Here is a 17,358-nt window from a genome sequence, read left to right on the forward strand (position 1 = left end):
CGGAGAGGCCTGGGAGGGAGGATGGGGGCTGCTGTGCCACTGGGGATGATCTAGGACCTGGGCCTGGGCCAGGGAAAGACACACAGCCAAACGTGGTAGGGGGCAGGGGTTACCTTTAATGCTGCATTTTGTGCCAAATCCTCTATGACGCCCTGTCCCTGAGTACCCCTGCCCACCCTCCCCCCCACTGCAGGGCAGGCACAGGGCCCCACCCCCTGGGGTACAAAGGAATAAATTAAATGCCCTCCCTCCCCCCTTCCCCAATAAATAGTGAGTATCCTGCCCAGGGCCTCCCCTGCCGTGTGGCATGGTGGGCTGGGGCGGGGCCTGGGGCGCTACATTCATGGCTGCCCAGGCGGGCGGCGGCGGGCAGGCCTCAGCGGGAGCCGTGGGCCCCGCACAGGGGCACTGTGCTGTCCTGGCTCTGCCCCTCCATGTCCATGTCGAGCAGCGTGGGCTGCATGCTGGGGGGCCCCGGGCTCTCTGGAGTGTCTGGCCTGCTGGGAGGCGAGATGCTGAGCGTCTGGCCGAAGGAGACCAATTTCCAGGGGTCCAGGCGGGGACGGCTGGCGGCTGGCCGGGGCCTTGGGGCGAAGGTCAGGGTGGTGGGGCGGCCTGGGAACTCGGGGGGCCGACGACGGGTGGGGAACAGGGCCTGGGGGTCGGGCAGGCGGGGGAAGTCCAGGGCATCTCGAGGGCCTGGTAAGAGAGGATCAAAGGAAGTGAGTGGGGTGGGCCAGAGGGTGGTGTTTAAAAGGCAGGAGCATTTACATGAAGATTGGAATTGGACTTCTCTTGACAAAAAATTCTGATTTTGTTGGGCCTGCTGTCCAGCAAGGTTTGGACCTTTACCTCACCACCCCCACCTGCCCCCCACTCCTAACTGCTCACTGGTCTGGGTGCGACTCTGGGCAGCCCTTTATCTTTCAGAGCCCGTCTCCTTGCTAGTACTCCAGACAAAGCCCTCATCCCTCCCACCTCTCCAACACTGGGCAGGCTCACCAAGACCCACAGAGACACCTTAGGCATGTTGCTGTCTGTGAATGGGGATTTCAGCACCTCGGCTACACAGACGAGGATTGAATACAGTAATTGTAGAATGCGTAGCACGGTGCCTGATAGGAGGTCCTTAGTTCCTTTCTGTTCTAATCATCTTTGTCGTGTTAATAAACTATAGAGAACGGGTACCCAACACATGGTGTTAGCACTAGTGATCGTGGCCATTAAAGTCACCTGCCTGGCCCCTGTAGGCATTAAGAGTTCCTACTCCTGCTTCATTCTGCGTCTCAGTTACCCAGGGATCCACAAAGCCTTTTGAAGCGGCGGGGGCCATGGAGACACTATCTCTCCCCACGCTATTAAACAAGAGGACTCCGCGTCCAGGGCGTCCTTGTGGGCTGGGACATAGAGCTTTGGCGGGAGCAAGGGAGATGGGCCCTTTTCTGCGCCCGGAGCACGTGGAGCCTCACTCACCAGGGCCGGGGCCCGTGGGCTCTGGCGCCCCCCGCTGCCCCAGCGCCCCATCCGATGGCGTCCGCCGGTGCCCGCGGCTCACAGCGCGCGCGGCCGTGACGTGGGTGGGCGTGAGCGACTGCCGGGGGTCCTTCTTGAAACTCTCCAGCTCCAGGTCCACCAGGGGGTTGGTGCTGGGTGGGGGCGCGGGTGGGGAGGGTGGCGGGGAGGGCGCGGCCGGCGCAACCTCGTCGCTGTCGGAGCGCAGCAGCGAACGCGTGGAGTTGCAGTCGGACACCGACGACAGTGACACGAGGGTGGCGGAGGGCGCCAGGCCCGGGCCGGAGGCCGCGTCGTCGCGGCGGCCGGGGGAGCGCCCGGTCGGGCTGAGGCCCCGCGGGAAGCGGCCGCCGCGGGGGAAGAAGAGGCCGTCGAGCCAGCGCCGCTGTTCCTCGCCATCCGCTGCGCGCGCCTCGGCCACATCTGCACCCAGGCCCACGGCGCCCAGCAGCGTGGCGCAGCCCAGCAGCGCGAGCTCGCAACGCCGCCGGGAGCCGTGCCCGGGCCGGGCGGGCGGCGGACTCGGCTCCCATGGCGCCCGCGCCCCCGGGGAGGGCTGGGTGGGAAGCGGCACCGTGAGGTAGGACGGGGTGGTGTAGGGGGACGGGGGCACGCTGTTGCCTCCGTCCGCCTCCGCGAACTCCTCTGCAACCGGGAGAGGGCCGTCACTGGCCTCTGACTCACTTAACTCTGGGCCCCGGGCCCTTTGGCCCATCCCCCCACCCCGGGACTTGGAGGCAAGGGATTGCCCCCAGTGACCGCACCAACAAGATCACCAAGTCCCACTAAGCGTGGTTCTTGAGTATTTCTCCCCCAACCCCTCTCCCCTTGGAAATGACCCCCACCACCCAGGGACCAGCTGTCTCCCAATTCCAGGAATGCGTCCTACCCTCTGGCCAGTGAAATCCGTCTCCCTCCGTGCAACCCTGGGGAATGGTCACCCCTTGGTCTTGGGTTATGTTCCCCTTTACCAGGGAATGTCCCTCCCCCTCCCTTTTAAAGGCACCCTCACCCTCTTACCCATTTCATTGAGGCTGGCAAAGCCTGGGGCGATGGGTGTATGTTTGGGGGATTTGCCCAGGTTGGGGGCACTTGATGACCACTGTTTGCTTCCTTCTCCCAGGGCCTTCAGCCTGCAGGGGGCACCAAAGATTGGGGGGGCAGTCATAGGAGAGAGGCGCAGGGCGTGGGGGGGGGGTCCATGCGGCCTGTACCTCTCCTCTCCGCCAGCGCGTTCCTTCTGCAGTGTGGAGCTGGGCCCCCAGGTCCGGCCCTTCTTCTTGCCCCCGACCAGTTCTTCCTTCTTTGGGGGTCCGCTGCTGCGGCCCCACGTCCCACTGCCACCACTGCTGCTGCCACTGGTGCTACAGCCACCACCATCCACGGGGGTCACTGGGCCCAGAGAAGCTACTTGGTCACCGGGTCTCAGCCTGTCCCAGTTGATCTCCAGCCTTACTCTCCCCGCCTTGGTCTCACCCTCCACCTGGAAGCCCAAGGGAGCTGGGATTCTGACTCCAATCACGACCCTTCCCTGCTAGCCATCCTCACATAGCTCCCCACGGCTGTCAGGACGATGTCCTGGCTTCCTCAGTGTCATCACCTGTCACCCCTCCCCAGTTAACCCTTCAGCCATCCCTTCATTCCCAAATGTTTACTAGCACCGTCTACGTGCCAAGCCCTGTGGGAGGTGCTGAGAAGACAGCAGTAGAGTAGACCAGACACCCTGCCCTGGCCTTGGAAGAATTTACATTTTAGGGGCTGAGGACAGATGATCAACAGGAGTCACCCTAGGTTGTCATCTGGGTCGGGGGCTAGAAGGTGATATGCAGTGTGGGGCATGGAAAGCTGGTAGGGGGCTCGGGGAGTTAGGGATGGTCTGGTGTGTGAGAAGGAGGGATCTGAGCAGAGACTTGAAGGAGGTGAGGGAGGGAGTCAGGTGGAAACAAGGCAAAGGGAAGAGCAGATGCCAAGTCCCTGTGGAGTGTTCCGGAACAGTCTGTCCCCTACAGAGCCGACTGCTCTCTCTCCTCTGTTCCTATCACACATTGAACATCCTGACCACCATGGTTCGTCATTATTTGTCTCTGCGTCCGCCCAGGGGAATGACCTCTGGGTACAAAGCAGGTGCCCAAACAGCAGTGTGTCGGTGGTGGTGTGTGGGGCAAGGCCAGGGGTGAATGATGGAGCAGAATGGACTGGGGAAGCTGACTGGGAATCCTTCACCTCCTCAGCCAACCCTGTACCTCTGCCATGCGGCTGACAGGCCATCTGCCCCATTCAAGGCCCCCGCCCTGGCCCAGCACCCTCGTCTCACCTGTCTCCCACCTTGACTCCTGCCTGCCTACAATCCCTACTCCTCACGGCAGTCAGAGGGAAAAGGTCAAGTTTACTCCATCCCTGCCTTGCTCACAGTCCTCCAGAGGTTCCCCCTCAGATTTCAGATAAAATCCAGATTCCTTAGCCCCTCTCTTAAGGCCCAGGGCAATCCTCTCCTGGTAAACCCTTGACCATAAACTCATTGCTCTCCCTCCTATTCTTCCTACTTCATCCAAGTTGGCCTTCCCAGCTGATAATCAGCATACTTGTTCCTGCCTCTGGGCTTCCGCCTTTGCTGTTCCCTCTGCCAGGGACACTGTTCCTTCAGATCTCTGCATGTGTCACCCCTCCTGACCATGCAGGTCCCTACTTAAACCTCGGCTTCTCTGACAATCTTTCTTCGTGATTTAAAAACAGCAACCTTTCTGTTTTATTCCCTTCCCTGATTTCCTTTAGAGTGTGTACCACTACAGGAAGTTATCCTGCTCACCAGCTTGTTTACTTGTCTGTTTCCCCCAGTGATAATGAGGGAGGGGATCCTGCCTGCCTGCCCCTCTGATGTTGCTCTGGCTTGGTGCCAGGTATATGCTCAGGGAAGTCTGTTCACTGACTGCTCAGGACCTTGGGAGATACTCACAGCGAATGGCCCTCAGCCGGGGAATGATGCTGGGGCTTGCGGGTGGGCTGGCCCCATCTGATCCTTTCCGCTTGTCCAGGGTTGGAGAGGCCTGGACTGTGATCTTATGTTCAAAGCCTGCAAAAATAAAGAGACTTTCCTAAGCACAGGGTTCCATGAGTAGCCAAAGAGAAGTTCCCTTTGAAGGAAGATAGAAGGAATGCCATCATTTTGCATTCCTTAATGCAGTGGTTCTCAAAGTGTGTTCCCAGACGAGCACCATCAACATCAAGTGGAAACCTCTTGGAAACGCAGATTCTTGATGCCCTCCCTGAATCAGGAACTGTGGGGGTGAGGTGCAGCAACCCAACTGCAGTGTAACAGTACTCAAGTTACCTCTGCTGCTCACTCAGGTTTGAGAGCCGCTGCCCCAAGGATCTAGGCTTGAGTGTCCAATATGGCAGCCGTTAGCCACACATGGAAAGTGAGCGCTTGAAATGTGGCTTGTGCAACCAAGGAACTGGAGAGTGTTACCTTTAGTTATTTAGTTGTAAGTAATTTAAGTTTACTTTTAAAAACAGATAGTTAGTTCAGTCATTGGAAACATTTAAGTATGTTCGGAACAACTTTGGTATGTGAATCTGCTCTTTCAATTGTACATTTTATGAAGCCTAAATATAGGTCAAGAATTTTTGAGGACAATTTAGAGCCCAGATTGAGATGCACTAAGAATATAAAATGAACATGTGTGCCTAAGTGAAGTCACTTCAGTTCTATCTGACTCTGAGACCCCATGGACTGTAGCCTGCCAGGCTCCTCTGTCTATGGAGATTCTCCAGACAAGAATACTGGAGTGGGTTGCCATGCCCTCCTCCAGGGGATCGTCCCAACCCAGGGATCACACCTGCAACTCCTGCAATGGCAGGTAGGTGAGCTCTTCACTACTAGTGCCACCTGGCTTCCCTGGGGGCTCAGCTGGTAAAGAATCTGCCTGCAATGTGGAAGACCTGGGTTCAGTCCCTGGGTTGGGAAGACAACCTGGAGAAGGGAAAGGCTACCCACTGCAGTATTCTGGTCTGGAGAATTCTATGGACTGTATAGTCCAGGAGGTCACAAAGAGTCAGACATGGCTGAGCAACTTTCACTTTCAGTGCCACCTGGGAAGCTCATAAAATGCACACTGGATTTCAAAGGTTTAGTGAGGGGAAAAAAGAAGGTAAAATATCTTATTTAAAAATTTTCTTGTAATGACTACACATGAATATTGGGCTAAACAAAATACACTAATACACTATTAAAGCTAATTTCACCTGTTCCCCCCCCCCTTTTTTTTCATATGGCTACCAGAAAATGTAAAATGACACATGTAGCCTGCATTATATTTCTGTTGGCTGGTGTTATTCTAGGCACTGTTCTAGGGCTTGTAACATCTCTTGTAACAGAGAGACTATCTGCATGAAGTGCCTTCTGACATTACCTAGAAGGCAGTCTTCAAAAAAAAAATCAAACCTGAACTTAAAACTGATCCTTGAGATCCAACTCTTAGGTTGAGCCATGTAAAACTTCTGTTTCTATAGGTCAAAAATGGCTGAACACCAGCAATTTCACATGGTTTAACCTAATACCAATTGATAGGAAATTCAGGGGACAGAGGGACATGTTAAGAGATACCAGGGAGCTGCAAGCAGCAAAATTCAGACTATGGGAAATGCTCTGGGATAAATGAGGCAAGGAGGACAAAGAAGACTTAAAAAGATAATAAAAAAAAATAGCTGGGAGTCAAAACTACGAGGAAAAGTAAGGAAATGATGGCCCTGAAAGTCAAGGCAGGTGTTTACTCTTAGGAAGTGGCAGGGGGATTGTTTGGAGGGGGCGTGTGCAGGCATCTGGAGTGGCTGTAGGGTCTCTCTGCTCTTCTGGGAGATTCTATTAATGCATTAATAAGCTATACAGTTTTTTGGGGTCATTTTCTGTAGTTGTGATACATTTAGTAATAATAATTTTAAAAGGCTTGAAAAATAAAGAAATAAAAGGAAGAGATGACCCCTGGGTTAGCGCTGCTCCCAGCGGCCTCTCAGGGCTGCTGAAGGGGCGTGGGCGGGTACCGGAGGGCAGGCTGATGTGGCTGCCGCCTTCCCGCAGCTTGAGCAGGCGGCTGCGCTTGAAGTTGCCCTTGCGTTTGCGGACCCGGGGCTTCTCCTGGCTCAGCTGGCACATGAGCAGGTGCAGCTCCCGCTCCACGATGTCCATCTCGCGCTCGGCCAGCTCTTGCTCACGCCGCCGCAGCTGCTCCTCCTGGAAGCGCTGCTCCTGCGCCGCCCGCAGCAGCTCCTCCTCGCGGCTCCGGAGCTCCTGGGGAGGAGACGGGCGGCTTGGAGAGAGGGCCGGAGCTACCCTGCCCCTGGGGCTGGTCCCGGGGCTGCTGGGCCTGGTTGGTGTCCCGCACAGGCCGTCCTGCTGTGGGGCAAATTGGGGCACAATCCAACTTACGCTTCACTACCCGGGGTTGGGGGCGAGGGCAGGAGGCTGTGTTGGCCCAAAGAAAGGGCTGGCTTTTCTTTCTTCTTCTTTTTCTCTTTCTCTTTGATTTTTAATTTTTAAAGTTTTCAATTTGGAAAACATCCACAAAAGCGGAGAGAGAAAAGTGCATCCGACGCACCCACCATCTATCGGACTTCGACAGTTACTTTACATATCTTTTTTCACGCATCACCTTCCTGCTCCCCTCTCCCTCTCACTTTTGATGTAGGATTTTAAAGCCAATTTCTAGACCTCACGTGGTGTCACCTGTAAGTACTTCAGGGTAGGGTGTCTTTTTTTGATCAATCTGCCAACAGGAGGCTCTCTTTCCTTAACATGTGAAAAAGGCTCCCTTCACCCTGAATGGGACCCGAAGATCCCCAGGCTCAGAGGAAGGGTCTCTGCCTCATCCACGGCATCAGGATTCAGGCACCTTGCTCCATCCCTCCCACCTCACCCCTGCCTTCACCTTCTCCTTGGTCCGGAGGTCATCGAACATGTGCTGAATCTCTAGCTTCCAGTCTTCCTGCAGTGAGTGAAAAGACTCCAGCGGCATCTGGAACAGGGCTGACTGTTCGATGACTTCAAGTTGCTTCAAGATGCTGCCAAAATCTGGCCGCCCGTGGGGGTCTGGGTCCCAGCATTCTGGGGTGGGGGTAGGGAGGACAGCAGTGGGAGTGGAGATGTCATTGGCCATGCTCTGGGGCATCAGCCTGCTCAGTGGAGGCAGGACTTTAAGGGACTGTGGACAAATAGCTCCCATGGAGCCTGGGGGAAGGAATTCAAAGCCACGTTCCTGGCAGCGTTTCACTTGGTGAAACCCTGGGGAAAGAAACTCAGGGACCTGTTCCCTGACTGGTGGTAGAATTAAGGGTCAGGGAGGAATCCCAGGGCCAGTGAATCCTAATAGGCTGCCCTCAAGTGCTGTGGGCCTGCCTGGCCAGAACAAAGGTCTAGAGGCCACGGAGCCAACCATAGGGGAGACTGATCATGGTCCCATGGTTCCAGCCCCTTCTCCCTCACTCCTGGGCCCAACAGAATGGATGGGTGTGAAGGGGTGAGGTCTGGGCCTGAGGGCTCCTTGCCACCCCAAGCAGAGCCTACCCTCTTCCACGGGGCCCTGGCTCACCCTCCAGTAGGCGGGCAAAGGGCTCGGGGCATGTGGAGGGAATGGGCAGAGTCAGCTTGTTCATAGCCACGCCATATGCCACTGCCAAGGCGTCGATTTCACGGTAGGGGACCTCACCCGTCAGCAGCTCCCAGAGGAGTACCCCGAAGCTGCAGGTGGGGGAGAGGGAATGGTGATGCCACAGCCCACCCTCATCCTCACCTACACCCCAGCCCTGCCTCCAGTCCCGTGGTGGGCCTTCTGCCTCCCGGCATCCAGGCCCGGCCAGTGAGGCCACAAGAACTGGCTTTGACCTCCACAGCCTGATCTCAAACAGATGTGGTGGGGTGGGTCCTCTGCTGTCTCTCCTTTGCTCTGCCCCTCTTTCCTCCACTCCCCTGCCTGAAAACCTTCAGTGGGTTCCTCATGCCCACTGGGCAAGGCCACCCTCCTTAGCCCTGATCTTGCTGACCCCCGCAGCTTCCCCCTCTAAACACTCTTGGCCCCTGTACCAACCCCAGCTGCATCTCGCAGCCACGCTCAACAGTTGAACAAATCCTGTTTTTCCTAACCTCTGGCCTTTGCACACATTGTTCCCTTGGTTGAGAACACCCTTCCCCTTTGCCTAACTGTCCTTCAAGTCACAACTCAGGTGCTCTAACCAACAAGGCTTCCTTGATTCCACAGCCTCCAAATCCGGGTCAGAGGCCCCTTCACTACATTTCCATTGAACCCGCTGCACTTACCTCTAAATACAAGTTAACACTATTTAACATTTACAGAGCACTTACTCCAGGCCTGCATTACTTGAGTCCTGTAAGGCAGAAGGCACTGGATAAGACCCCTATTTTATCCAGTGAGTGGGTGCAGGCTCAGAGAGGTTAAATTGTTTGCTTAAGGTCACACAGCTTGTAAGTGGTGCAGCCACACTGCACCCAGGGCCACCTGAAGCCCACAACAGCGTCCTCGGTGGCTACACAGTTCCAGAGCATGCATCACCATGCTACTGTCACCTGCACATTCATCTGCTCCAGGAAACTATGCTCCTTCTGGATCCTGATGGGTGTTTTATGTAATGCCTAACACGCAGTGGATCCCCATGCTCCCTCATATCGAGGCATGCATTCATTCAACATACACTTATTAAATGTCTGCTGTGTGCGAGGCACTGTTCCGGGTACCAGAGTAAAGACAGACACAGCCCCTGCCCTCATGCAGCTCCTTTCTCAGGGACAGCTCTGGTAAATTTGAGCTGGAGGAATGCTGCCTGAAATAATATTCCATCATCTTTTGCATCAAAGTATGCCCATATGGCAAGGGTTCTGGCCAGTGGGATATGGAAGTGTGTATTGTGCAACTAATTTTCAAAAAGTCTCCTTAAAGGGAAGGGGTCCCCTCTCCCCTTTTCTCCTTCCTACTGGTTGGAATATAGACAATAAAAGCTGGAGCTCAAGCAGCCATCCTGGACCATGAAGTAGACTTGGGAATGGAGGCCATACAAGGTAGAGGAAGATGACAGTGGATTTTAAGTGTTGGTGGCCAGACCCCACCCCCTCTACCTCTTCCAACATCTCTGGAAGCCTGTGGGGATGTTTTGATTGCCCAATGTCAATGACACCCCCATTAAAAACCCTAAAATAGGACTCTGAATTCCTAATAGTGTATCAGGCCTGGGCTTTTACATGAGAGCAAAAGCATCCATATTATTTTTATTTCGGGTTTTCTGTTGTCACTGAAATATGGCTTCTATAAATGTTTGGGGTCATAAATGAATGCCTTATGTGAAGCAAGACTAAACTTCCCCCCAAGGGCTGAACTGCTCTAGTTGAGACTTCCTGTCTGATCTGTCTGCCCCAGGACCATGACTTTGCTGCTTGGTCCATCTGGAGCCTCAGCTGGGGACTGACCGGGGTTTGGCTTCCCCCCAAGAGAAGGCCGAGCTTCTGCTGTCATCAGGTCTTGCAGGTGATAAACAGCCGCCTCACTGGCCTCCTGCCCCCACTCCTGTCCCCTGAAGTCCATCAGCCGAGGGAGCCTTTGTGATGCTCCATCAGACTGTGTCATTCACAAATGCCTCCAATGGCTTCCCAGTGCACTTGGAATAAACCTGGAGTCTGCTCCCTTCTCTGCAGAGCCCTCGGCGCTCTCTTTCCTCCGTCACTTCCCATGACTTTCCTCCCTGCCTGCTCTGCTCCAGCCACGTGTCCTTTTCTGGAACATGTCATGCTCGTTCTCACCTCAGTATTTCCTTTGTGGCAGCTGCTCCCCCTGCCTGGGAAGCTTCTTTCCCTAAACTCAGCATGACTGGCTCCTTCTCATCATTCAGAACTGGGCTCGAGTGCTATTTCTCATAAAAACCTTCCCCAAAGTCATCTCCAGACCACAGAGTGCTTTTCAGTTAGCTTCTTAGCTCGTAATACTGTCTAGTCCTTTATCTGGTGGATTAACTTATTATTAACTTATTATCTTACAATTTTCTTAACTTAAAAACAGCCTTTTCAGCTTCACATGTATGTATGTGAAAGTGAAGTGAAAGTTGCTCAATTGTGTCTGACTCTTTGTGACCCTTTGGACTGCAGCCAGGCAGACTCCTCAGTCCATGGGATTCTCCAGGCAAGAATACTGGAGTGGGTTGCCATGCCTTCCTCCAGGGGATCTTCCTGACCCAGGGACTGAACCCATGTCTCCTGTGTCTCCTGAATTGCAAGGGATTCTTTACCCACTGAACCGTTAGGGAAGCCCGTGTATGTATGTATTATTCCTGTGGGCAGGAACTGGGTCTGTTTTTATATGCTGCTATATCCCGAGCCCAGGGCAGTTGGATGAATGAATGAATGAATGAATGGTTACCTATAAAGGTCTCAGTTTCCTGTCTGAGGAGTGGGGGCCATGTCATGGATGGTGTTTTGAGGATCTTTGGTGCTGACAGCCTATCTCTCTACCTCTTCTGCTAGCAGAGCAGGCACCTGCTTTGCTGCTTGTCTGACGTTGCCAGCAGCCCCTTTGCTGGATCCCAGCTCCCAGCGGCTGTGGCAGCCGGTCCCTCCCACTCTGCCCTTCTCCCCCTTCCTCCCTCCTCCACTCCCAGGAGGCCTCCCCTCCCTGTCCCCCACCCCACCGTCAGCACCTCCAGACGTCACTGCTTTTGGAGAAGAGGGAGAGACGGATAACCTCCGGGGCCATCCAGGCGTACGTCCCCGCAGCGCTCATTTTGGTGGTCTTGTGCCACTCGCGGGCGAGGCCAAAGTCCGTGATCTTGAGCACCGTGTCTGCGAGGTTGTGGTTCTCTATGGCCTCCAGGATGAGGACTGCAGGGTGGAAAGAAAGGGGGGGGTCATCCTAGATCTGCTTAGCTGCAGACCTGTGTCCTACCCCCACCTCACCTGGAATCTCCTATTTGTTCTCTCCCTGTCACCGTGGGTCACCCCCTTCTGCAGTAGCTGCTTTCCAGGCCAGAAGACCATGAACCCTTTCCCCCTGGTCTAACTGCTGCCTTAGCCTCCCATGAAGGGTTGGGGAGCCTCCTGAGTCTAACCTGGGCTCCCAGGAGTTCAGTGAAAGGTTGATAGCCATGGCCTTGGTTCTCCTTGGTCTACGTTCAGATTCCCAACCACCCCAGAAGTGGTAACTGCAGACATGAGCAGGAGGGGATGGTTTTCCTTTCCCTTTTGTCACCTGCTATGGGGCTTTTGTGGCCCCAGTTCTACTCTTTTTTTTGTCACACTCTTTGCCATGTGTATCTCCCCATTCTTTACTTTGGGTTGGCTGTGTGACTCAACTTGTCTGATAAAATGAGTCAGAAGAGACAGTGCCAGTTCCAAGCCCAGGCCTCTCATATCTGCTTGCCCTCTTGCCCTTCTGCCCTCACCACAACAACATGCCTTGGCTAGCCTGCTGGTCCAAGGAAGATGAGCCCCACCTAAATCAGTTTACCTCCAGCAGGCCTGTAAATGTATGAGCAGTAACAAAGGACACTGAGTTTTAAGACACCAAGTTTGCCAGGTATGTGTGTGTGGGGTGGGGGGGGGGGTTTGTTACACCGCAGTATTATAACAAAATCTGACTGACTGATCTATCCCCCAAGCACATTGAATGGTTCCAACTTACTTGCTGCCTAGAGTGATTACTAACAACAGTAACAATCATGGCCAGTGTTTATCAGGAGCCTATTATATGGCAGGTACCGGGTTAAACCCTTTAAACAAATTAACTAGCAAGCAACCCATTTTATTGACAAGAAAATTGAGGCTCTGGCATATGACTCTACCTTCTAGAAGTCTTCCCTTCTCAAGTCACCAACTCCTGTTTGTGGTATGACCTTGTGACACAGGGAACACCCCATGGCCTTATACTTTATTTCTCCCATACTGGGAGAAATAACTCCCAGAAATAACTCCCTAACTCAATTCACTTACATATATATGTATATATAACATACATATATATATACTATATAGTCCATGGAATTCTCCAGAATACTGGAGTGGGTAGCCATTTCTTTCTCCAGGGGATCTTCCCAACCCACGGACTGAACCCAGGTCTCCAACATTGCAGGCGGATTCTTTACCAGCTGAGCCACCAGGGAAGCCCATATTATATATACGTTATACAGATATAATTATGTATGTATATAAAATTTTTACCCCTGCTTAAGACCCTCTAATGGCTTCTACTACATTGAATAAAATACCCAAAGTCTTCACCATGGCCCCTCAAGACTGACGTGATCTGGCCCATCTACTTTTATGACCTCATCTCCGTCTTCTGCCTGACTCCTGCTCTTCCAGCCTCTTCAGTCTCCTTGCTGTTCCTCCAACAAGACACCTTCATCCCCACCTTAGGACCTTTGCCCTGCCCAGGTCTTCATAAAGCTGGGTCCTCTGGGTTCGGTCTCTGCTCAAATGTTGCCTTCCTGGACCATCTAATCTAAAGAGCTCCCTCTGCCCCATCCTTAATCTGCTTTATTTCCTACAGAACCCTTGATACTCTGAAATTTTGTTATCTATTTAAACACCAACCATCTATTTCTGTCCACTAAAATATAACTTCCATAAGTGTGTGTGGGGAGTAATCTTATCTTGTTCACTTCTGTAATCCCCAGAGCCCAGGACAGTCCCTACACTTAATTCTGCTTCAGAATTATTAGTTGAATGAACCAATGAATGAATGACATCAGGTGAGGAGTTCCTTGGGGAGGCTAAACTGAGGAAGCTGTGCTGTGGAGGCCCTGTTTCTCTGTCTCAGGCATGCATCAGTCCCAGTGCCCAATCAGGAAGCCAGGCTAAGGGCACCCACTGACCCCTTGTCCAAGTGGCATTTGGCTACAGAAAAATTTGGGGCCATGGGAGCATGTTCTTATACCCCACCTGCAGGCTGTGAATCAGCAGGAGTGAGGAAGGACTGAGAAGGGACCCAGGCTTCAAGAGGAGCATGTTGCCAGTCCTGCCTCCATTTACCCAGAATTTCAGAGTTAGAGCATGAGCATCGAAGAGGATGGGGGCTGTCTGTCTGTCTTGCTCAATTCCCCAGCCCTGGTGCAGGACTTGTCACACCATGGGCATGTGGTAGCTGTCTGTTGAGTGAATGTCAGACCTGGCAGGTGAGAAAGACCCCACCCCTCTACTCCAGGGGCTAGCAGAAAAATAGTGGGGTGGAGTCAAACATTTCAAGATGTAGAACTGACATGAATCAGAAACAGATGACACGTGAGGGTTGAGGGCAAAGAGAAAACCCTCCCATATTATGTGAGGGCAGGGAACATGTTGGCCTCACTCACAATGGGCCTCTCTTTCATAGTATATGACCTGATCCAGTAAACACCAAATGACAGAATAAACAAATCAACGTAGACAAGAAAGGGAGTGACATGGGGCAGAGGAAGGATGGGAGAGCCAGAAAGGTAGGATTTTTCTTTCCCTGCTGTGTCCTAACAGTCAGGACAGGGTCTGGTACCCAATAGGTGCTCAGGAAATATCCAGGAAATGGATGAAACCCCTAGATGGTGAGTGCCATAAGGGCAGAAACCATGGCTGTTTTGGTCCCTGTTGGGCTTCAACGTGATAGGTACTCAGTTAATATTTCCTGACATCATGAGAAGCTGGTTGATCTAGATGTAAGTTCTGGGAACCTTGCCTTCCACCTGGCCCCAGTTCTCCTTCAACCAACCAATCAACTTTTGAGAGTCTTATGATAGGCCAGGCAGCCTGGAAGCTTTTACATAAGCCACATCCCTTTTCTTCCTCCTCCTCTTTCCCAGTTTGTCTTGGCTAGCTGGGACAGAGGCCCAGGAGGACACCAGGAAGTGGTTCTCAACTGAGGACTATTTTGCCCTACAGAGGACATTTGGCAATGTCTGAAAACGTTTTTGGTTCTCATAACTGGGGGGTGGGGAATGCTAATGGCATCTAGTGGGTAGAGGCCAAGGATGCTACTCCATAACTTACATCACCCAGGTCAGCCCCTCTGCAACCCTCTGGTGCCAAATGTCCATAGCACTGAGGCTGAGAAACCCTGACTCCGGGTCAGGCTCTTTCTGTCTCTGCCTGGTGGACTATGGTAGCGCTGGACTGTAAGGGCCATGAGGGCAGGCACTATACCTGTCCTGTTCACAGCAGGGAACACAGGGCCTGTCACAGTGTTCATGGAAACATGTTTATAGAGCTACTGTGACTGCAGTCTTCAACCTTTCTGGGCTTCCTTTTCCTCCCTTAATGGGACAAGGGCTGTCTCACCCAGCCCTGAAGGTATACTGCTGCCCCCTCTTGCCCCAGCCAAGATTTTCTGGTGTCCCCCTCCCGCCACCAAAGCATGGCCTCACAAGTATCAATGGAAGCAAGTTTTTGGAGGAGGACACCACTTACTGTTGATGGACTTGAGGTCCCGGTGGATGATGGGAACAGGGGCATCATTGTGTAGGTAGTTCATGCCCCGCGCCACCTGCACAGCCCAGTTGACCAGCACGTGAGGGGGCACCCGGCGCCCTGCCAGCACCCTGCTCAGGGCGCCCCCTCTGGCATACTCCATCACCAGGCAGAGGTGTGGGGGGCTGAGGCAGGCACCCCTGAGGGCAATGATGTTGGGGTGCTGCAGGGCTCCGAAGAGTCGGGCCTCCTGGCGCACCTGCTCTGCTGTCACCGCCGGGTCCCGTTCAGGGTCCAGCCGGGCGGCCTTGACCGCCACCTCCTCGCCTCTCCACAGGGCCCGATAGACCTTGCCAAAGCCCCCTACGCCGATGATCTCCTCTAGCTGCAGCTCGTGGAAGGGAATCTCCTGGGGCAGCTGGAGGCCGGCGGGCGCGGCGGGGGTGCCGAGGGCCACGTAGTTGCTGGGGAAGACGCCCACACGACCGCTGGGTAGCTGACCGGTCCACCAGCCCTCGTCGCCCGACACGGCACAGTCCTGGGAAAGCACCTGGACGCGGTCGCCCCTCCGCAGGGTCAGCTCTTCGTCGCCCGCCGCCTCGTAATCGAACACTGCGGTCCAGACGGGCCCCGCGGGGGTCGTGCCCCACTCCTTGGCCGCCCCCCACTCCTCCTCCTCCATGGGGGAGGGGCCGGGGGCTGCGGGAGGCCGCTTCACACAGGCTGCCCGCGGGATGCAGAGGGCGGGCCCCGGCGGCCAGTATGGGGGTCAGTCCCTGCGGATTCTAGGGGACTCCTGGGGGCCATGGCGGGGGGGCCCTCCACAGGAGCAAGAAAAAGCCTCTTTAAACGGGCAGGGTCGTGCCCCCTGATTCAGCTGTCCAGGCAGGGTGGGGTGGGGGAAGGGCGGCGGGTTCACCTGTCCCCCCTAAACGTCAGGGCGCTAAGAAGGCCTGGCCGCGCAGCTGCCGAATTCCTGCCGGGGTCCGCCGGTGGGGGACGAGGGTGAGGGAAGCAGGCAGCCCCCTTCCCCGCGCCTCTCACCCCGCGCAGCTCCACCGGCGGCCCCCGGCTCCGCATCCCGGGCCACAACCTCCGGGCGGGGCGGGGCTGGCGGGGCTCCGGGGGGCGCCCTCCCCAGGATGGGGTGGCGCGCCCCTCGGCCTCCTCACACGCGGGGCGGCCGGGCGGCCCCCATCCTCAGCACCGGCCTCCCGGTTGGCCCCAGCCCCTGCCCCCGCCCCCGCCCGCACCGCTTCCAGGGGCCGCCGGCGGTGCCTGAGTGACGTGCTCGCTGCCGCCGCGCCGCGGTGCCGCCTGGGAGTTGTAGTCTCCGGCAGCGCGGCTTCGAAGTCCGTCCCTGTCCCTCAGCCTCCAGAGCCTGACCGCCGGCCTCGGGCCGAAGTGGGGACTACGCGGGGCCGAAGGAATCCTCTGGGTAGATAAGCCTGGCCTCGGACCCTCCCTGAGACGCGGTGGGCCGGACGCCTGGAGGAGGAGAGGAGGAAAGGGCCGAGCGCTCCTCACAGTCCCTTCGAGGGCCGCAGCCCAAGGTGGGGTTGACGGTGACTGACGCGCTTCGCCAAGGGAAAAGTAGGAGCTGCGTGAATGCTGGTTACTGCCCCGAGCCTCTAACGCGGCCAGGACGAGGTCCCCGCGGCTGGACGGCCCCTAGGGGGCCCGACCCGAGGTGCACGCTGGGAAGTGTAGTCCATTCGGACTACACGCCGGACCCGCTCTGAGGGGAGGCAGCCCCCCGGCGAGCTGCCACAAGCTCGCGGGTCGGGCTGACTGTGAGGCCTCTGCTGGGAAGACGGGGCTGGGAGATTGTGTCGAGTGTCCCTGAGGAAATCACCGCCACATCTGCTTTCCCCACCAGCTCTGGGTTCCTCTGCCTCCACAGTCACAACTCGAGAATCCCCGCTTTCCATAATGGGAACTTCAATTTACTGGGGCTTAATATGCATCCTATTGCTAAGTGCCCGCACACACGGTGGTACTAAATGCTCTCAAAGCCCCATTTACAGATGACGCCTAGGGAAGTAAAGTGTCTTGTCCAAGGTCACAAATGTAAATGATAAAGCAACAATCAAAGGCAGATTTTAAAATTAAAACCCACCACGTCGGCGACGACAGTAATTTTTTAAAAAACCGTGCCTTCCCATTTAAAGAGTGGGTAAACAGTCCTGCCAGAGGTTCGGCGAATTGCTCAAGATCCGAAAGGTTGTAAGCAGCAAAATTCTGCATCTTTTCACTTAGCCTCTCCTGACTGGTATGAGGGTCTGGCGGGAGGGGAGAAGAGAACCATGACGGGCTCTGGTGCCTGAACCCTAGAGAACTGCTCCACAGTCTCCTGGGAAGTTGTTCCCTGCTCAGAGGGAAAAGGGTACCTGGTCTCCTGGCTACCTGTGAGGGAAGCTCAGGAA

At 55.1% G+C, this 17,358-nt stretch overlaps 1 protein-coding gene across 2 annotated transcripts; it reads right to left on the reverse strand.

Moving 5' to 3' along the window:
- Positions 1–96: 96 nt before the first annotated feature.
- MAP3K10 (mitogen-activated protein kinase kinase kinase 10) lies at positions 97–16,194 on the reverse strand. Of its 2 annotated transcripts, XM_070450872.1 has the most exons (11): positions 14,933–16,194; positions 11,200–11,380; positions 8,094–8,242; positions 7,434–7,609; positions 6,550–6,796; positions 4,466–4,582; positions 2,727–2,904; positions 2,533–2,645; positions 2,402–2,438; positions 1,474–2,157; positions 97–699 (listed from the first exon to the last, which is right to left on the reverse strand). In XM_070450872.1, exons 1-11 carry the CDS (start codon positions 15,612–15,614, stop codon positions 342–344), a joined length of 2,922 nt encoding a protein of 973 aa, XP_070306973.1. In that variant the 5' UTR covers positions 15,615–16,194; the 3' UTR covers positions 97–341. The 2 variants fall into 2 exon arrangements, with proteins under 2 accessions (XP_070306973.1, XP_020768681.2); XM_020913022.2 differs by lacking the exon at positions 2,402–2,438 and having other exon boundaries at positions 14,933–16,193.
- Between the last annotated feature and the right edge of the window lie 1,164 nt (positions 16,195–17,358).

Source organism: Odocoileus virginianus, chromosome 20 (assembly GCF_023699985.2).
Source record: "Odocoileus virginianus isolate 20LAN1187 ecotype Illinois chromosome 20, Ovbor_1.2, whole genome shotgun sequence".
Taxonomy (NCBI): Eukaryota; Metazoa; Chordata; class Mammalia; order Artiodactyla; family Cervidae; genus Odocoileus; species Odocoileus virginianus.